Source organism: Athene cunicularia, assembly GCF_003259725.1.
Source record: "Athene cunicularia isolate RWA chromosome 1 unlocalized genomic scaffold, athCun1 chr1_part1, whole genome shotgun sequence".
Taxonomy (NCBI): Eukaryota; Metazoa; Chordata; class Aves; order Strigiformes; family Strigidae; genus Athene; species Athene cunicularia.
In genome coordinates, this window is record NW_020799091.1 from 5,359,423 (window position 1) to 5,381,056 (window position 21,634).

The 21,634-nt window shown below is 39.4% G+C and overlaps 1 protein-coding gene across 2 annotated transcripts in view; it reads right to left on the bottom strand.

Annotated features, from left to right (window-relative positions):
- Nucleotides 1-3,611: 3,611 nt before the first annotated feature.
- Nucleotides 3,612-21,634, bottom strand: part of EED (embryonic ectoderm development) — an 18,257-nt gene continuing 234 nt past the window's right edge. The window contains exons 2-12 of one of the 2 annotated variants that reach the window (XM_026845591.1): nucleotides 18,933-19,085; nucleotides 13,494-13,586; nucleotides 11,519-11,584; nucleotides 10,684-10,809; nucleotides 10,486-10,567; nucleotides 8,832-8,923; nucleotides 7,779-7,912; nucleotides 6,557-6,662; nucleotides 5,627-5,785; nucleotides 5,127-5,200; nucleotides 3,612-3,941 (exon numbers count right to left, since the gene is read on the bottom strand). In XM_026845591.1, coding sequence (XP_026701392.1) covers nucleotides 3,815-3,941; nucleotides 5,127-5,200; nucleotides 5,627-5,785; nucleotides 6,557-6,662; nucleotides 7,779-7,912; nucleotides 8,832-8,923; nucleotides 10,486-10,567; nucleotides 10,684-10,809; nucleotides 11,519-11,584; nucleotides 13,494-13,586; nucleotides 18,933-19,085 — 1,212 coding nt within the window. In that variant the 3' untranslated portion in view covers nucleotides 3,612-3,814. The remainder of the gene's footprint in view (nucleotides 3,942-5,126; nucleotides 5,201-5,626; nucleotides 5,786-6,556; nucleotides 6,663-7,778; nucleotides 7,913-8,831; nucleotides 8,924-10,485; nucleotides 10,568-10,683; nucleotides 10,810-11,518; nucleotides 11,585-13,493; nucleotides 13,587-18,932; nucleotides 19,086-21,634) is intronic. The other variant, XM_026845670.1, reaches the window with a different exon arrangement.

The following is a 21,634-nucleotide window of genomic DNA, read 5'->3' on the forward strand; positions in this document are numbered from 1 at the left end:
TGTGATTCCAGGGTCTTGGAGAAGCAGGGTTTTTTTGTCATTCCTAGTTCTGATTAATTTGGGATTTGTTGTCAGGCTGCTAATGATCTTTCCCTTCCTCACAAGGAAAGCTCAGAGACACTCCAGTCAGGCAGAGGAAAGGAGCAGAACCAAAAATACTGGAGAGGAAGGGGCTAATGGCCACCTCTGTGGCTGGAGTTGCGATTACAAGATGGGGCACCAGACCCACAGGCACCAGCTGCTGAGGGGCTGCAGGGACGTGCTGGAGGCACAGGATGTGCTGCAGGAACAGCGAGCTCCTGCTTGCTGTTCTGCACCAGCCTGTCCCATTCTGCTGACTGATGAGCCTTATCTGCTTCAGCAGTATTTACTGCCTCATGCAGCTTTTGTTCCATATGGGGTTTGTCCTGAGAGACACCAAAACAGTCTTTACTATTTCTTTGTGATGAGAGGGATAATAAAGATTTCTTGGTCTGCCTGCTAGAACAGAGCAATATTTCCTTGTTGAGGAATGGAATAAACCTCTTTCTTACTGTGTTCTCCTGTTTCAGGATGAATAGTGTTTTAGTGTCTTTTCTCTGCATCTTTCAGATTGCAGTTCTTGACTTTCTGCCACAGAACCAGAGCTCCCCAGCATAATCAGTGGTGAAACATGAGCCTGAAACACACCAAAGAAAACACACACTCCTACGGATACTAGGAAGGGCTAATTAAATCTACATTTGCATGGAATTCTTTGCCTTAAAATTAGCAGCCTCAGGAAGAACCTGATTTAAAATTACATGGTGGTAGGTTTTTTTTAATTCTGTCACCACAAGATGGAGTAGAAGCCCAGCAAACAGGACCCTAATCTCAGGAAGCAACCCTTCGAACTGAACCACCGATTTAACATTCAGGAACCTACTTTATACTTCTACTACAAACTTTTTTGCTGACTCAGGCAGAGACTTCGCCCAAAAAATTAGGATTGTAGTCCAAGCCAATGATATAGCCAATTTCTAAATCTCTGCAAGTTGGCAGAGAAAGACAAAGACCTCCAGGTACCTCTTCTCTCCCCTTATTTTTTTTATAAAGGGATGAAAGATGAATCTCTTCAGAGAGACACTCAGTGTGCAACAGCTGAAGGAAACAGTGCCTTACAAATTTTATTGCATTCTTCACCCAGAGTTCACACAGAACAGACATCTGTAACACTTGCAGCCTCCTCAAACAGTTTCCTGGCTGTATTTCAACTATCCCCCAGGAGACTGGAGCCAGGCAGAGCCTGACTTTATCTCTCCCTCCTCTGCCTTTGGCCAAGATAGAAAACCAGAGTCGTGTTACAGAATTTGGCAAAGCTGCAGGTGGCTTGCAGGCAAGGGCGAAGAACACACGTTAATGTCTTTTGGGATCTTTTTTGGTAGATTTCTCCAATACTAGGATCAAACCACACTTCCTTTGCTGAAGAACTTAAGCACTGGAGCTCTCAAGGTATGTTACAGAAAAATATATGTTAAAAGAGTTTGGAGAAATTAAACTCTAAATTATTTTGCAATTATTATGATAGCTCTGTATCTTCCAGAAGATGCACAATAAAAATTTCAAATTTTCCCCTTTTTTTAGTCTAGAACTGGGCAACTCTAGGAAGAAAACACCCCAATGAAATAAACACACTTTTATAGGTCTGAAAACCAGATAGGACTGACTGTTGTAAATGAGAATTTTTTTATTTCCCTGTGACTTGCTCCAGCTCTACTTTTAAGTTCACATTTTCTAGCTCTTCCCTTCATTAACACTTTAAATCTGATTTCAGCTCTGACCAGGTTTTTCAGGGCAAACCTGCTGGAACATCTGTCTGTACTTTGAGTCTTCAGCACATTTATAAATTAATCCAAAAGTTAAAGCTGACCCTAACTGTGTTGGCTGCTCTCCAGCAAAGCACCACCCTCCCTTTCCTTTCTCTCAAACTGGGCAGCTCACTCATCAGAATGCACGTACCGAAAAAACAACCCTGGCTGAAAAATCCCTACTGCTTTTGTACCCCCTTTCCCTCTCAACCCTGCACGTGAGGAAACAGCAGACCTGGTCCAAGGGCATGTTCCTTGCAAAGCTAAGTGGTACCAGCCTCCAACCCAAGTGTTCTCAATTGAGTTTAGCTCATCCAAAGATGCAGTTTAACTAGAGGTTAAAAACTTCCTCCAAGCTCCAGTCCCACAACCATCTTCTCCAGCTAGTTTGTGTTCAACTCTGCAGGTAGTTCAGTCTCTAGGTAGAGAGACTGGTTCTGCCCAACTCTGTGGTTTTACACTTGGCTGCCTGATCACGTCCCCATGACCAGTCCATCAAGGACACCTCTTCTGAGAATGAGCACTCTGGCCCCTTGGCTTGTGCAAGAAAAAGAAGGCCCAGAATCCAGCTCAATTACACAGTAGGTTTTGGACAGACCTCTGCTACAACAGTACTACCGCACCGTCCTAGGAGTAAGGACAAGGATTTAAAAAATGGAAAAAAATCCTATGGTACAGACTAAGACTTGTACACTACTTGCCTGTTCAACTTCATTTTTTGAAGGCTCCCAAGGACACAAATCAAAACTGGCTTAGTCATATTACTTCAAACTGAACTGGTCGTTTATCTAAACAGAGAACTTACAAGCTCCCCAAAGTGTAACAAACAGGAAAAAGAGATATCCTTAAAGATAAAAGTCAGATATGCACTTAAGAAGTCAGTTGCAGACAGAACTACTTAATCTGCTGATCAAAAAAGCACTCTTACATTGCCAACAATAGGATTTCATACAAATACAAGTACACTAATACATTCTTTTCAGGTAATGTGTTATGGTGAGGGATAAGAAGAGCACAGTAGGAGAAAATATGTAAATGGTTCAGCTTCAGTAAATATTACTAACCATCTTCCTCTGTCAGGTACGCAGAGCTATTGTGCAATGTCCTGGGCCACCTCCAGAACACCAACACTAACATTTCCATTGTACCCTGACAAGCTATACACAAATGTTTCGAACACAGTTATCGCTGTTAATGTCTGCCATCTCACCCATTTTCTCCCTTTCATTTTTATTAATTGTACATATTTTAAACCTTTATTAAATAATACTGATTTTATAATTCATTATTCCTAGGGCAAGTAAAACACTGATGAGGCTATTTGGGGATAGTGCCAATAGAGGTAATTAAGATACATTTCCAATAACTAACTATGATTTAAGTTAACTGCAGTAAGTAAACAGCCAGAATGAAGGCAACGTGATCCACAAAGAAAAAAGTAAAGTTTTTTTCCCCTAACCAGTAACACAAGTGGTGAAAAGCACATCCCAATTTGAGATTATTAAAATTTAATGTGCAACTGACTTGAGGACTGAGTTTAAGTATTTTTAGCAGTGACTTATTTATACTATATACTTAAGTGTAGTGTTTTCTTTATGTGGTCCCCAACAAGATTCAATAGCTTCATTAGCTTTTTAGTCAAAAAGGCGCAAATCCAACTGCAAGCATACGCATACCAAATTTCTAGCAAGTTTACCATGCATTTGTGACAGCTATATGCAAAGCAATTTCATAGGCCATAAGTGAAAACTCATTGTGGAAAATAATTAAAATGGACAATTCAGAAAACTTTACAAAAATACTTCTTTTTATTAAAAGCAGCAATTTCAAGCAGAACAATACACAGAATGTAAACATCACTAAGTTCAGCTCCAGCCTGCCGAACCTTTGAGAAAGTCTACACTAAATGCATCTACTGTACTAGCGAGTTAACAGACTATATTATAATTTGAAAATATATTTTCTACTTTGAATTAAGAAAAAGTAATTTATCGTAGTCTGTCCCAGCGCCAGATACTGGCATCATCACACACAGCTATAAGGATACTACTGTCCCTGCTAAAACTGGTTTGTCGTATGGCAGCAACACATTTAGGATGGGTGAGAGTCGTACACCTATAAATGAAAAAAAATTGTTCAGCTGCAACGTTAAGTCTGCACTTGGTATTATTATGGAGCACTGTTTCACCAGCCTCTTTCTTATACAACCTAGGGAGGAGCTGAAGGGCAACAGGATGATGCCCTTCATGGTGTATTCTGTATTCCAGATGTGCACTTGGGAAAGCAGTAATTTCCTGTGTGCCCACCACTATTTCTCACCCACCCAATTTTCACTGAAGCATTGACTGAAAGCTTATCAAGTCATATTATTCGGGACTTCCATTAATGCTCTCTCCCAGTGGTTAGGAAAAAATACTGTAATTGGGTGATTAAAGACTGCAGCATTTTCAGGAACTTCACATGTTTATGTGTATATAAACACACACATATTTATATAGATTACATATATCTAAAATATGTAAAGATCAGTATATGTAATTTAATATAGAGTGTACATACATAATTTATGCATATATTTATATACATAGTGTATATACATTTTATACACATTATGTTTGGGGTTTTGGTTTGGTTTTTTGCATTTGTATGTTATACACACACACAGATATATATATATATATATATATAAATAAATATAAGACTTGCTGTAAAATTGCCTGGCCACACAGGTGAGTTACTGGAAAGCCACACTGTTTCCTCTACATTGTGCTTATAACTAACTTTTATACTTTCATTACTCTATCTCCTTCCCCTATTTCTCCTCTGTCACGTGCTACAGCTCATCTTCTCTTAATTGCTTTGTAAATTTTCCACCTTAATTAGCTTGTAAACTCTTTGAGGAACAAATTGTCTTTTACTGTATCTACATATGGTACCCAGCACAATCTGACTGGGGTCTCTTGGCAATACTGTAATATAAATCAATCAGTAAAAAATAAATCAATCAGTAAAAAATAAATCAATCAGTAAAAAAATAAATCAATCAGTAAAAATCAATCAGTAAAAAAATAAATCAATCAGTAAAAAAATAAATCAATCAGTAAAAAAATAAATCAATCAGTAAAAAAATAAATCAATCAGTAAAAAAATAAATCAATGTTAACTTTCAGGGGCTCAGAATGTTTATCTACCTAGTAGCTAAAATGGAAAGTGACTACTACTGTTAAAGAACTTCTATAGTTCCTTTCCTTAAGTTCCCCAACTTCCTAACAAAACAAAATTTTTAAAAAAAGTACTTACTTGGCTTTATGAGGATCCTCTATTTCTAAATCCCAGACATAAAGTTTGCCGACCTGATTGCCCAGAGCAAGCATCTTTAAAAGAGCAGAGGATATAAAAGTTTTAAAATACTAACTCAAAAGAATGGAAGCCAGAATTTTATAAAAGCTCCAGAGCTGGTAAATTGTGTGTAAATGTTTGAACATGAATGACTTAATGAGTCTGCTGGAAGGGCTAGAAATGCTGTAAAATTTGCCTCCTTGCATCCATTTTATTACCAATCTCTGCAGATGGGGAAGTAAGATATCAGTAAACATACCCTTGATGGAATTTTTTCCACCAGGCAGAACCCAGAATGAGAAATCCAGGGCTCCACCATTTTCCTATAAAGCCCCTTGCAGCAAATCATTCTGTTTCTCACACATCACATCACATGAACCAAGACTTTCTATGCCCACAAGTATGGAATCAGTGAAAAGTTATGGACCTTCAACCACAGCAAAGCCCAAGCCCACACATACCTTTTGCCAGAAATCCATTGAAAACCTCATGTACCATATATCACACTGGCTGTAATCAAATCTCCCAAGGATGGTTACGTTTGACTCACTAGGCTTGATTTTATCGATATCATCTTCCATTTTCCCAGGTTTCCAGCACACAATGGCATTTTCACAAGACTGGGGGGAAACAATGAAAATGAAGTCACCTATATTTACAATTTATACTGCACGTTCAGTCTAACTATAAATATAACCAAACATTTTGTCTCATGGCTTCCTCAATGACATTCAAAGAAGTACAACAGAAAATCTCACCTCTGCCCTTAGATCACAGCCACATCACCAACAATACATCACTGCCCATCACTGGGAGCTGCTGCCCTCACAGCTCTGCCAGATAAGAGGGCTGCAGGAGCCCTCCCTCACCCACTTCAGAGGAAGGCAAACAGATGTGCTCAAACACACTTCAATGAGCAGTTTAAATTAACCTTTTGAGGACTGTTCACCCAACTCCTTCAACCAACAGGACCGTGCAAGCATTAGTTTCTGGCAATGAGGCAGCTGGATCACCTAGTTTAAGATCTGCAAGCAGATGTTACTCCTGGACACAGCACATTAAACCAAGTTACTCCATTATGGGAACCCTCATTTCTCCCTTTAGCAGCAGGACCCCTCATCAGTACCTTTACATTCTCTTTCTGTACTTTCCATGCAGATTCTGGTTAGCTGCTATCCCTGTGCTTTTAGCAGAGGTACAGCTGTAGTAACGATTTTACTTTTTAAGTACAAGCCACTTATCCACACATCCTGACACGTGACAAAATTCACAATATACACTCCATAAAATCATTTGATATGGCATAGTAATTTAACCTAAGACACAAACACTAGTAAAACTTCTACTGTTTAAGATCCTCAAAACAAGCAGATAAAAATCTGCAACATTACCTTGGAAAGAATTAGATCTCCCAACCATCGTACACAGTCAACATAGTTTCTATGTATGTCTCTTGTAGAAAAGTCAGGAAAGTGAATTTTCTGGGAAATAAAAGGCCTATGAAGAAAATTGCCAGGTGAAGGTTCAGAGAAACACAGAAGCACAAGTCTAATTTTTAACAGCCAGTTTTAACACATCTTGATGTTAAAAGGACGAGCCTTTTTTTCGTTTTAAAAGTTTTATAACAAAGTAGATTTTGTATGCTTTTTTTTAAATAATAATGGGAACAGTCCCTGTTTTCACCCTCATTCCTAATGAAATAACTAGTCTGTGAAAAAGACTGCAGAAACAATGTTAACCAAAGCCACTCTGTCAGATACTGAATACAGCTCCTGTTGCCATATACTTCAAGAATTAAAGCTCAGTCTTCCTGATGCTGCTTCTGCAACATCTAAATTGTTAAATAGAAATGCACACTATAAAAAAAAGAATCATCATTTTGAAAAAAAGCACGCTAAAAAAGCATCATTTAATATTTGGTAACATTGCCAAAAAAAAGCAAGAGTATTTTCACAGCTAGTCTCATTGCTGAACATGTTCAGTGTGTTTTAGACTCTTCAGTTCTCTCAATGGTTTAACTGGAAGTTAAGATTAAAGAGTTGAGGAACTTCATATCTATCGTATCTAATTGCAATGTTTATTGACAATTTACTCATATCTGAGGTCAGATCAGAGAATTACGAAAATTAAGGTTATTACTACATGAACAGCTTTGTCCCCGCCCCAATGTCAACTAACAGATAAAATAATTAGTAATAACTACTCAATATTAAACTATTTGCTACATTTAATTACACGGATTTGATTCCTTCCTAGAAATTTTGAGGTAAGAGAAAGAAAAGCCATTGACATCTTGAAATAGAGTTAAATAAAACCTTTTAACTAAGAAGGATAGAGATAATAATTCCAGATCTTTTCTAGCAAAGCAGATAAGAAATAATTAAGATAATAATTAAAAAATACAAGTGTCAGGACTTTAAATCTGGATTCAGTAAAAATTCTACTGAAGCCACCATCAAGACGACACATCTTCTAGAGATTCGGTATCCAGCACAATCCCCCAGTCACTCACATATATCCCCCAAAACTCCAACCTGGATAGGAATTAATCTGGGCCACTGATGAGAATATTCATGTTTTGCAAAGACAGTCAAGAAGATGAAGACTACATACCTGTTGGTTTTATTTGGGTTGTACTCATAAGACTCTTTGATAGCATTTATCATTCTCTTGGAATTAATTCTCCAGAGTTTTAGAGAGTGATCCATCCCACAGGACATGATTTTTTCACCAAGAAGATCATAATCCTATATATATGAAATAATTTTGAGGACCCCCAGCCTAAGATGCATTATAACAACTCAGATTTTATTCCATCATTTCCATCAAAACAGCATTTTTGGCTTAGAGAATGCAGTAAAACTGTGTATTTCAAACAGAAAAATACTAATAACTTAATCCTGCTCAATGCAAAGCACCACAGTATCTTAATAATTATATTTACTCTCTCTCAAGAACGAGAGGCATATTCAACAGCACTGACAGACAATGAATCTACTGCTAGTGCTCCTCCCTCAATAAATTCCCTAGGTTTCATTTTATGGAGCAACTCTGGCAGAATTCCAGGGTGATGACTATTTAGAACCACAAGAGAATAATACAAAGTCAGGTTTCATATAGATGCACCCCTCACCTTTCAGGTCACACAACAGGAATGGAAACAGCTCTTTAGAGCAGCGTATTAGAAGTCAACTATTCTAGCTGATAACTGCTGGGTACCAGTGTCTGTTCACAGCCACTGAAAAGCAGCATAACTCACCTGAAATATCTTATTTCCTTCACTACAATGTCTCTCAAGGCTTATTTGTTCTTGCTGCTTTGGCTTGATAAGACCTCAAGAACTTCAAAAGTGGGACCATCATGAAAACTTTTTACTCTTTCTAGCCCCACTGAACTCTATTTTGTTTACTTCTAGGCTGCGCTGTGAGAAAACTAGCTACACAGAAAGCGAACACCTGTCCTGTATATTGAGAGGTGGCCCAATCAATCAAACCACCTTAAATTTAAACTCGTCTATCCCCTTAAAACAGTATTTATGCACTTCAGGGTTGTTTTTTTTTAATGTAGGTGTAATAGCAAAACAGTGCACAAGAGGATAAAATTTGCATATTGTAGGCTTACTACCCTTTGTAAATCTAAATCACTGCCCCACAGTCTTCCACTTACTGCACTTAACACCTCATCCCTGTGCCCTTCTACTCCTCCAAATATTGCAACCAGCGTGTCTGTCTGGATGTTCCACAGTCTCAATGCATGATCTATAAAGAACAAATAAAATTACATGCTGCTTTTTATATGTACATATGAATAATATAATTCAGCTTAACTACTTTCAATAACAGGTGTTCATGTAAACATCAAAAAGGCACTTAATTCTTCTTCACTTGTAAGAAACAACGGAACTGCATTAACTAAAATTGCCATTACAACTGAACTATTGTTAAGAGTAATTCTGAAATTGAGAAAGTGTGTCCACCCCCCAACCCTAGGGACAGCTTCTAGCAAAAATATACTTGGATCTTTAGACCATCCAAAAAAACAAAGAGTCTGATCTTATTCAGTCTCATCTCAAAAACAATTTTATGTATCAAAAAAATGCTAGAATTCCTTTCAGCCATTCTTACATTAGCCTTCAGAGAAGCTTTGATTTTCTGGTTTTTAACCTTTAAAATATTATTCTTTATTAACCACAGACTGTAGGGATGGGAGAAGTTGTTTCTATAAACAATACGTATTCCTAAGTCAACAAGACTAATCCACTTGTTTAAAGAAAGTTTTAACAATTTCTAATGAAGAACCTCTACTGTATTTCTCATTTGGAAATGGGGGCCTCTAGTGCCTTTCCCTCATGGATTCCACAAGTACACTGCACTGAACAGGAACACCAGCTGGAAGGCCACACAGTCCCAAGTATTCTCTTTTTCTACTCATCTCTTAGCCAAGCAGTTTTGAGACCCCAGTACTCTCCTGCCTCATGCCTTCTCGAAGATAGTACCTGGTCCAGAGATTGCACATTAAAACTTGTAGTACTATGGCTGATGTCAAAATGTTATTTAAAAGAGAACCTAAAAAAATATACAGAACTCAAGAAATTCAGTGTTACAGACCCACAGCACAAACTTGACAGCTGCAAGAATCAGAGAGGTTCCCAACTCCTATTCTCTTGTAGCTTCATCGGCAAAACCAAATACACTAAAGACAAAAGTCCCCTTATGTGAATGTTTCCAACTTGAGCATTCCTGAAGGCTTGCTCTTGCAGATCAAGCATGCCCTTACTTCACAGAACAGTCAAGATTAGGAAGTTGTGACTCCCGAGATGTTCTGGACAAACCCATAAGACACCATGCCAAAACCTCACTTCTCCCTTCACTAATATGCTTTTTACACAAAGTCCAATTAAAGTTAAGAGCTGCTCCTGAGCAACAGAGAATCGAAATTTTCGCCATGAACACGGTGGTAAATGCTGTCTGTGACATTAAGACATCCCCACTAGATGGCAACATGATTCAACAACTGAAAAAAAAATTAACTCGACTGTTGGAAAGGGAAGAGCAACCCCAATGCTCATGTTCCTTTCCTAAAAGCAGCACTGTTTGCAATCCCTTTGCACCACAGGTGGAGTTATGTTTATTGTAGGCCATGGATATAATATGTACAAGATATATAGCCACAAAAGAGCAAGATTTGCTCTTGAATTTCAAGGTAAACTTGTTCAGTGCCATTCATAAAAAAATCATTAAGGTTTTGGCCATTGTCAAGACCAAAATCCAATCCAAAGTATCCTGATTTATACAAAAACAAAAGAGGTTTTTTTCCTCACCTTTGCTTACAGATAAAAGGAGATTTGGATCTCTTGGATGGAATTTCAGTTCATTGATTGCATTTCCATGGCCCACGTAGTGCTGGGATAGAATTCAGAGACCAAGTTATCATTTCCCCTCATGTTTATGTATTTAGAAGACATAAGTTTCATGCCTTACTGAAACACAAGCTGTAACTCAAAGTCTGGAGCACTCACCTTTATACACTGCATTGTAATAGGGTTAATTATCCTAATAATACCCCTGGACCCTGCCACAGCCAGAAGAGGATGGCTTGTATTGCTATCGTATGTCCACGCACAGGTATAGAAATTTTCATCTGCCTACGTGGTCTCACATTAAGGAACACAGAAGAAACAATGTGATTTTTTAAGTAAACTTGTTGCTATTTTATGCAAGTGCCCAGGAGTCTCTGCTGAAGGCAATAAGAAAAAGTTACATATTTGATTATGTATATATGCAAATACAAGCAACATCACCTTTTCTATAAATGCCAGCTTCCTCACTTCTGTTCCATCACATACATGTTCTCTCTCTCGGCATCACTTTTCAACCTCTTTCTCCAAAACATCCAAAGATTTGGAATAAAAGGAGGATGAATCAAGACAGAGTTCACAAGTTACTGACTTGTGTACTGCAAATGATCAAACAAATTATTACCACTTCAGAGCATGAAACATGATTCTTAGGCTTTAAACCCAGTTCCAAATTACTGAGAAACTGAGACTACTGTAAGGCAGTGAATATGAAACATTACACAAATATTAGTGTTGGGAAGATTAAACTGATGGAGAATCAGTTTTCAAATATTTTAATACAGCATGGTCCATGAGTCTGCGTTTTTAATATTTTTTCAATAGAAGGGACTCTAGGATGTGGGAAAGAAGTAAGACTTGGACCTAACATAAGGAATGTGTCACATGAGCGAAGTATTAAATCACAGACAAAACCTTCATATGCTTTTTCCTACAAAGCCTCTTCATTTTTGATGAACAGGAAGCAAACAAGTGGCTTTTTAACTTAAAAGGATACATCAGCATCCACGTAGGACTGCAACAGACGGATTTCACCTTGGGAATGACATTCATATAAAGTAACCTGGAGGAAAAAAAAAAGTGGGAGAGATTGCTGCTTATTTGTCATATATTTCAAAAGGAAATCACGTGCACCTGTATATTCACTTCCTGGTGGGGAGAGGTAGTCTATGGCTTAGAGCTCATCCATCACCTGTTTGTTTCCAACAAGTGGAAATGGTTTGGTAAAAGAATGCTCACAGCAGTTTCAGTGAAGCACTACTCTGGGACTTGTCAGCAGTCCTTCCCAGATATATGTATCTATTAAGTTGAACTGTCTTAGTAAGATTAAACTCTATTTGGAATCAGTTACTACAGCCATCCCTATTAGGTTTGTGTGGCAAGGTTTTGGTAGCAGGGGGCTACAGGCCTGACTCCTGTGAGAAGCTGCAAGAAGATTCTCCTGTATCCGAAAGAGCCAATACAAGCTGGCTCCAAGACGGACTCACTGCTGGCCAGGGTCGAGACCACCAGTGACAGCAACAGCACCTCTGGGATAACACATTAAAGAAGGGAAAAAATAGCAGCAGCAGAGAGGTGTGAGAACAGGTGAGAGGAACAACCCTGCAGCCCCCCAGGTCAGTGCAGGAGGAGGGGCAGGAGGTGCTCCAGGCCCAGAGCAGAGGTTCCTCTGCAGCCCGTGGGGCAGCCCATGGGGAGGCAGCTGTGCCCGGCACCCATGGAGCTCCACGGGGGAGCAGAGACCCACCTGCAGCCCGGGGAGGAGCCCACGCTGCAGCAGGGGGATGCCCGAAGGAGGCTGTGACCCCGTGGGGAGCCCACACTGGAGCAGGCTCCTGGCAGGACCTGTGGCCCTGTGGGGAGCCCACGCTGGAGCAGTTCATGAAGAGCTGCAGCCCCTGGGAAGGACTCACACTGGAGAAGTTCATGGAGGACTGTCTGCTGTGGGAGGGACCCCACGCTGGAGCAGGAGAAGAGCATGAGGAGGAAGGAGCAGCAGAGAAAATGGGTGAACTGACCTCAACTCCCATTCCCCATCCCCCTGCACCACTCAGGGAGAGGAGGTCAAGAAACTGGTAGTGAAGTTGAGCCTGAGGAGAATGTGTTTTTAAGATTTGCATTTTATTTCTCATTATCCTACTCTGATTAGATTAGTAATAAATTAAACTAATTTCCCCAGGTCGAGTGTGTTTTGGCTGTGATGGTAATTGCTGAGTGACCTCTCCCCATCCTTATGTCGACCCACGAGCCTTTTGTTATATTTTCTCTCCCCCCTGACCAGCTGAGGAAGGGAGTGAGAGAGCAGCTTTGGTGGGCACCTGGCATCCAGCCACGGTCAACTTAACACACCATCTCTAATATGACTTGGTCTTTTAATGAGCCATTCATACTTTGTTTAATCTTAGTTTAGCACTTTTAGTAACTGCCAGGTGGAATAAACCTGGAAATGAAAGGCTTCTTGTTTATTCACACCACTTGCATAGAATGCACTTCAGGAGTTATTTTCAAGACTGAAATGACATAGACCCTTGTTCAGAAAAAGCCTATAAATTCACTCCACACAGGCCATTAATTTAGTTACTGAGCTGCCTGGCATCATTGCAGACACTTCTCTTCCCATTTTAGAACATATGACCTTTTGGAAACAATAACATCCGTGAAGAGTAATTTTAGTGAGAAGATACATTTATGCACCTCTCTTCCTTATCCCACGTTTATATTACTGAAGGATTTTTTTTCTTTACTATATAGGCTAATTCCCAAATAGCTAACACATGACTTCATAAAACAGTCCAGAGGATGCAACTCTCCCAGATAACAGATGCCACAAACCTCAGAAATAAAACTTTCTATATGAAGTATCCTGTGTCTGCACCAAAGACAGGTAAAGGGTTTGGCTTAAAAAAAAAAAAAAAAGAAGAACACAGGCAGGACTACACAGAAGGGCTTATGGTTAAAAACACATTACTCACTCTGTTGCTGCCTACAGTGGCAAAAACGAGAGGATCACCTTCTTTACTGTGCCAGTTAAACTGTACTCCAAACAAAGGCTGACCATGGTCCTCCTGTAGATGTAAAGTAAGATTAGAGACAAAAAAAGATAAAACCCACAAGCATATTTCTGTGAAATTCAGCTGTGATGGTAAAGAGCTTGATATGTTTTCCTCCTCAAACTACTGGGTTCACATCCAATATAATTTCAGGCAGCGAACAGTTTTGTAACATGGCATTTTAACTTTGCTGTCATAAGGAAGGTTAAAGGAATATTCTGACAGACCCTCATTTTCCTCCCCAGCAAGTTTTAAAAAGTGAAGAACTGTTGTCTCAGTTACGGCCAGAAGCTGGCGGAACTCCTGAGTTATATTTGCAATGCTACTACTTTGTTTTGCAAATTTCAACAAGGCAACCTCTCCATCTAAGGCCACATCTATATGCATTTTTATATTGTTATAATTACTTCACACAAGGATATACAACTAGACAGAGAAGAATTATGAGGACAGAGAAGAATTATACTGGTATAAAGGTGGAGAAGGGCCACATTTCGCTATTACAGCGGTTAGGTTTTGCAACTTATCACAGACATGACGAACTCTCCCCAGCATGCCACAATGCTGCTGCAAAGTTCACATCTACAAAGTGTTTTCAGATTGCCTTCACAGTTACCAGAGAAATGCCAAGTATTATTTTTATGCAGCTTACATCAGTTTAACAGAGAATGAAAAGAAGCAGATATGTTTATGAATATGGTGGTGCTTGTTAATAATTGATAACAGTATTTTGGCCTGTCCTGACAGGATGTTTTCAGTAAGAATAATGTTCATTAAAGTGCCTCCCCACAGGGGACTGTCTGGGACAGTGCAGGCAGGAAGGAAGTGTCTCATGACGGCTGCTAAGCAGCCTTCAAATGGCAGTGCTTCAGAGACAACACCAGAAATATTAGCCTGGAAGCTCTGGCCTAGCCAAGAACCAAAGAATAAACCTGAGGAGGGGGTATGGGTGGGAAGTCGGACACTAGTCAGCAAAAGAAAGGTAAGGAAGTCTGGAATAATTTAAAAGAGCATTATTTACTGAGAAAGGCAGTATCTGTCATTAACAGAAATAGCTAGAAGAGCTGGAAAGAGAAGGGATAAAATCTTTCAGAGATGAAGGCCCTCCTGCAATTCTTAAAGAGAGGTAACAACTTTCAAAGCTCAATACACATTTAAAAGAATTGCTCAAAGTTTAACTGGAAGTATTACTCATCATAACATGAAAGAATAGACTAGTGGCTTTATGTGATAAGGAATCTGGGATATTAGCAAAGGGAAAAGTAGCCAGGTTATTAGTGACCCCAGGACAGAAGAAAAAAAGCAGGTATTCAGCATCTGTAAAGCATTATAGTTTAATTAGAGATTAAGAATGAGGAAAATTCTATGGCATAAAACTGCACAGACAAGGCTGTGATTTTTAGTGTCCAATAAAGTAATGAATTTTATTTTCTAGGCTTATTTTTTGAGTGTATTTAAGTCTTCCTTCAAAAGAATGGCTGAGAGGTCAAATACAGAATAGTTTACAAAGATTACCCACTGATACTTAGTCAGTTTTTAATTTTTTCGTGAAAGAGTTCATGCTGGTGAATACAGAGGGATTTTGACTCACTGCATGAAGATAGCATAGGTAAAATGCATGGATTCTTACTGCTTTATTACAGAGATATATTAGTCGGTTTTGCACTTGTTTTTCCGGAATAACCTTGTTCTCTGTCATGTGCACCCTTTTCTGATAAATTTAGTGAAATGGGAAGAGTGAAGAGGAGGATGTTTTTCCCTCTCAAGATAGGATATTTTTTCCAGCCTAAGTTGCGATAAGTTTGTGATTTTCTAGGTAGGATCCTGACCAAGGCAATATGTAGTAAGTGGAGAGATACAACAGAGAGCTATAGTCTTTCTATATTTCTGTATTTGAGTACATACCTGAAGCATTTAGTCAGCTTTCACATAGACAATCTATTTCCCTGGAAAAATTACTCTGCAAGACAAATGCCTTTAGACTACTTGTACCATCTATGCTACATTCCTCACACTGAGTGCTACAACCTCCAAGAGCCCAACCATACATATTGCAGCTTTTCTGGTGTTTAACAGATAAGGAGTAAGGCAGAGGCTCTTGCACGAAGTCACTAGGATATCTGAAGAAGTTATGCTCACCTTATTTAAACCACCATCATGCTTACTGGTCAGAGACAGCACATAGCTATTTTGATAATACGTGTCCACTGTAATTTTTGTCCCAAGTGCTAAACAATGAAGCAGATTTTTAAAGACATTACACTTTTAGGTGCTGCACATTATGGTTATCCTGAGATGCCAAGTGTGTCACAGAAATCTGACCACTGGTTTGTACAGACAGAAGAGTGACCCACATGCTGGTCCAAAAGTAGAATTGTGAAATGCTGTCCTGACCTTGGTATGAATAAAGGGCACAAAACCCAATGTACTCAGGTTCTTCATGCACCAGAGAAAGAAGGCAGAGAAAATAGACCTACAATTGCTACAAAAGCAAATGAATAATAATCAATGGTTAGCTCTGCTCTTACACAATACCAACTCAGGTTCAGTCAGAGAGTAAGACTAGACCCATTTTTAGACTGAAGGCAGTGAAATAAATGCTATGCCAACACAAAAAGTAATCACCTGTAACTACATGAATCCATTTTAATACGCCACTACCCACACTGCCATCAGGGAGCCAACTGACCACACATGCATTTCCAGTTTCCTGAAGTGGAAACAAGCCATTACTGGCAGTGGTTTTAGTTACCTCTCCTTTACACATCAACAAGCTAGAATCCTGCATGTGGTCGGTCATTGATTCCCAGCTCAAGGGACAGCAAGTAGAAGCTGAGAGACGACACCAGACTGCTAACAACCACTGAGCTAGACCCTCAGCAAAAGCAAAGGGCAGGGCAAACAATAGCACCGTTTTAATGGAAGCAGATCAAAGCAGAATACACACAATTCTTTGCTGGAAGATCTATAAGCAAAACGTATTATGGATGTATGTGAGGACATGTGTCTGTTAGCTGTATAGGCTTATTTATAAACTACATTTCCATTCAGCCCACAGACAGCAAAGATTTCTCAGTACACCTTACAGTAACTTAGTACTGCTAAAAGGAAAAAAAAAGGCAGTTTTTCATTTCCTGTCATTTTCCAAGTTATATTTTTGTTTTCCTGATGCTTAAGTTTCACCCAAAATAACTTCCACAGTAGTATTTAAAAAGCATTTTTAGCAAGCACTGGTTTTTCAGGCTGAATCACAACCATTTAACATTCAAAGCAGATGGTTATGGACATATTTCTTTGTTTCCCCACGGAAAAGAAGTAAAAAGCAAACTGAGAGGGAAAAACAAGAGTAGGAAAGTGAAAAAACATGTAATGTACACATCCCTAAAGAATATTAATTTCTGTGCCTTTAAATCATGTTGACTCTTCACTAATTGCAGTACATGCATCTTACAGTATAGTTCAAAGATATATATAAACTATGGGATATCCAAAGAGTCACAAGTGTCTTTCTGAACCCATATACAACATTCAACTGTTAGAGTTTATCTCCATAGTGTCTACAAATTAGTATGGAAGATCTGAAAAAAAACCAAGGAGAGGCTTCCTCAAACATGAATTAAGAAGGAGTGACCAAATTTGGCTGCTACCTAGTCTTTGTATTAACATGCATGTTTATTATTATTCACATTAACGTCAGTTCAAAGAGAACTGGGAAAAAGAAGATAATAAAAACAACCCACTTAGCTGAAATGCTACATTTATCCCTTCACAGCTTGATTCCACTTGCACGGGAATCTGTTCCCAGGCCCTGATCTAAATCCACAGAAGTCAGGGATTGCTTAACTTCATAGGGTGGTCTTTTGGGTCACCCTATAGCGAGGCCTGGGTTGAAACCAGGATGAGGGAATCTTCTGTTTTCCCAGGAGACACTTGAAAAGTACTAACCCCTTTGAAATATTTGGTCTGCAGATAGAAAACAAATATGCTTAGCAAAACTCAGAACTTGTTAAATGTTTGGGTGCCGAAAGGCCCACGCCTGTGTTTGAAGTATGACTTGAAGCCACAAAAAGCACTATCTGTGGGGGCAGTTCATGCGAATCACAGGAACAGCTGCCTACCTAGGTGAAAATGAAAGAACTTCCCTTCCTCCTACACCCTGAAAGGACTAGAGATAATTTATACTTCAAAAAACACATTAACATCAACTTGTTTCCCAGATACTTTTGCCAGTATAGCTTCACATCACAATTTCTCCAGCGGCAAAGCTCATTTAGGAGGTTTCCATGCTCCAAACCTCTCATCCCCTCCCACTCAGCTACCCCAGCATTTCAGCAAGGCAGTCTGAAGCCAAAGTTGAGAAACAGCTACATCAGCACAGCTCAACAGTTAAGTGCGGGGGAACAACAAAAACCTCTTAAAGCAATTCTGCAGCAAAGAGCCACTATGGAGCTGCACACATTCCCTTGTTAACTAAATATAAAGTTTAACAAGACTCCCATCTTGTTCCAGACGCAGTATTTTCTTTATTTAGAGATCTTGTAAAAATCAAATCAGATGGCGTATTTACAGCTTCTGCCACATAAATATCCCACACAAGGCTGGGGAATGAAAGAACAACATCCTGACAGTGTAAAAGAACCAAAGAGAAAATTCATTCAGTTCACTATAGTCTGTCACCAGAGTGGAAGAAAACAATACTACCCTAAAACACAAGAACAGGGAATAAAGACCATGAATCCACATCCCTTAATACCATCAGGTATTATTAGGAAGATAAATAGACCAGGTGCAAACAAATAATCACAACACTCATGATAAATTAACTCAATTGCACTATATAGCATTTATGACAATTGCCAAATGACAGAAAACACCTGATCTGCTAAGTGTGAGGAACAAGTTACTCCAAGATTGCTGGGTCTTTTTTTTTTTTTTTAAAAAAAAAAAAAAAAAAAAAAGCAGCCACATTTCAACAGGAAGAAAAAAAAACTCTACAGGTTCTGTACTTTGCATCAAGTTGTCACAGGCTTTGTTTTATTTTCATTTGTTTATCCAGTTTCTTGTCTTTATCTGAAGCAACCATAGCTTCAATGAAATACAGTTATATCACACGTAACTTTGCAAAACTATACAGAAAAATGGGTGAACTGCAGCACTACCTACTGTTTCCTATTTCTCAGTGTTGTTTTTCTTCAAAGCTTTAGCCATTCCAAATAAAAAGGGTACTTTCTTCAAATAAGCATGGAATATAATTGTACACAGATGTTTAAAAATATCTGTCTTGACACTGTCTCACAGTCAACGCTAATTACTGCCACCAAAGTTACCCAGCACTCCCACCTGAAGCTTACACATACCTACCTTTAGGCTATTTACACATTTGAAGGAATATTTGCACTTCTTTGACTTCCATTTTCCTTTCCCCCAGCTTTTCCTTCCAGGTGCATTAGGAGTGTTTGTTGGTGTATCAGGGCGTTCGGTGTTAGTACCACTTTCAATACTAACGGCATCATCCTGAAAACATTCAAATTATATAGAATGTAATAAAGATATCATTAACTGCCATATAATTTGAACTAATTATGCAGCACTTGCCCTTTTCACTCTTTCTTCTCTTCCATATGAACAGATCTCCTAGGACTTGGTGTTATTTAGATTCATGTATTTAAATCTATTACTAACATAATAGCGTTCCTCCCTAGAAACAGAACATGAGTCACATGAGGACTAATCCAAGAGGGACAGACGTGAACTGTGATCCTAGTGAAGTTTCCTCAGAATACTGGTAGTTGCTCTTAAGAAAAGGTCTAAAGATAAAGCGGTTTCTTTCCCTAGAAAACATCTCTGACATAGATGAAATGAGTACTTTTGATGGACTGAAGGAAGAGGCTGTTTGTGTAAAAACATTATGCTTAGCCAATCCTATCTTATCAATCCATTCTTATACCAAGAATCAATCCATTCTCAGAGACTTCTGGACACCCTCAGCCACATCAGACACAGCACAACTCTGCAATAAGTCATCACTAGAAGAGGAAGTCCCACCTCTAATTCTTGCTCTTTCCTACATATACTTCCTTTAACTAAAAGCTAAGTCAAAAAAAAAAAACCAAAATGAAAAATAAAATTAGCTTGCAGTCTTATCAGCTAACTAATCCAACTGGCCCTCCAACTGTCAGCAGCCAGAGCTAAGGTAAGTATGGGGACAACTGGAAAAAAAAAAAAAAAAAATAATGGAGTGCAAAACAACCCACCCAGTAACTGAGCAGTTTCAGATCAGCTTTGGACAATTAACAGAAACTACAATTTCATATGCTGTCTGACTGAAAGACACTACTCAAAAGGGCATTTCTATTCTCTGCATCACCCATCACTGCACACTTCAACCTCACCTGCATCGTAGCTGGCAGCCCTGTGCTTCCAATAGGAAGTTCAGCTTGTTAAAAATCAACTTTTTTTTTTCTTCCCCCTGGCAAGGTAGTCTGTTCACTTTCCATCAGAGTAGCGGGGGGAAAAACAACTCATCCCAAGGCCATGTGATTTCTAGATCTGAACTAAGGGAGACAGAGGCAGACAACAGCCTGTCACTGGATGAGATTAAGTGTAACATGAAGCTGCAACAGGAACTCCACTAGGAACAAGGAATAAGGTCAGCTATAAACTTTAATACACCAATTCCCATGAAACATTTATTTGTCCCAGTTTCATATCTCTATCAGCAGAATCCAGCAGAGGTGAGTGTTTGCCCAACAACTCTGAAAATCAGGACATAGAAGAAAAAGGAGGAAAGACAACACACAGGCCTGGAAATTGAACTGCTCAAACCTGAAGTTACTCCTATCACGTAGCACCCCTACGAAAGTCAACCCTCCCCTAATACACATAAACAAGTTTAACATTTTTTACGTTTTCCAGTTTCTTGTCCTTTACCCTAAGAAATTTCCAAGCCTGCCAAATTCTCATCTCCTAAGCGCACTTGCTAGCCAGAGCTGTAATACTTCACAAGACTGACATTTTCTTTGGACTAGTCAGATATAGTCAGTGTAATAACACCAGGTACCTGGTATCACACAACTACACTGGGTATCTGCAACTACAACATAACCAATGAACTTGCACCCAAGATACCTGTGGAACAAAATACACCCTTTCTCCAAATTGATGCTATTATGCCAACTTTTAAATAGAATCCCCATCTTTCAGAAGTAGCAGAGTCCAGTAATCAACTCCTGAAAAGGGAGTCCTTTCACCACCAAGATAGGTCACATTGTCAATAACTAGACAGCCCACATCTGTGGTCACTGAGAGTCCACAACAGACACTGAAGCAAACCTGAATGCCTTTGCCACCAAATTACACCTGAACTCACAAATGTTGCAGAGCAGTAAAAGAACTCCACAGCAGTGGTGTGGAGCGCTTCGAACCTGCCCATCACCTCACAAGCAGCACTTCCACAGCTGGTGGGGGGTGAGATTCAGATCCCTCACTTTCTGGCTAAGAGCTCTGAACAGAAAAAACTCCACACTTAATAAAGTTAACACCCAAATAGCATCCAACACTCAATAACTATGTAAAATGACTGCTAGACACCTTAGATTAAGTTTATCTTTCAAGCTCAAAGCTATTCTATATCAGTGACATTACTTTCGTTCTGAACACTAGATTTTGGCCTAATTTAGATATTACAGTCCTCAGCCCCTTCTGCCTCTTATGCTGACAGGAGTTTATGAGCACTAACCCCTATCCCTCGTTCACCAGAGCTGCACAGATAAATTTATGCTGCTTGTTACTCTGCAACATGACGGTGAAGACACGCGACACAAAACTGCAAGAAAGATGGAAAATTTTGCTGGCTTGCAGGAAAAAAAAAAAAAGTAAGTCTGACATTTTGAAGCAGACTTCGAGACAGAGCCCGCTTAAGAGTTTGGGCCTCAAATTCTCCCTCACCCACGTGGAGGAAAAAGTGAGGGTCTCTCCCTGGTGTCTCCCACCGGGGCCTCCCTCCAACGGCCCGTCTACCTCTGGGGGCTGCCGCCGGGCCGGGGCGAGCCGAGGCGGGCGGG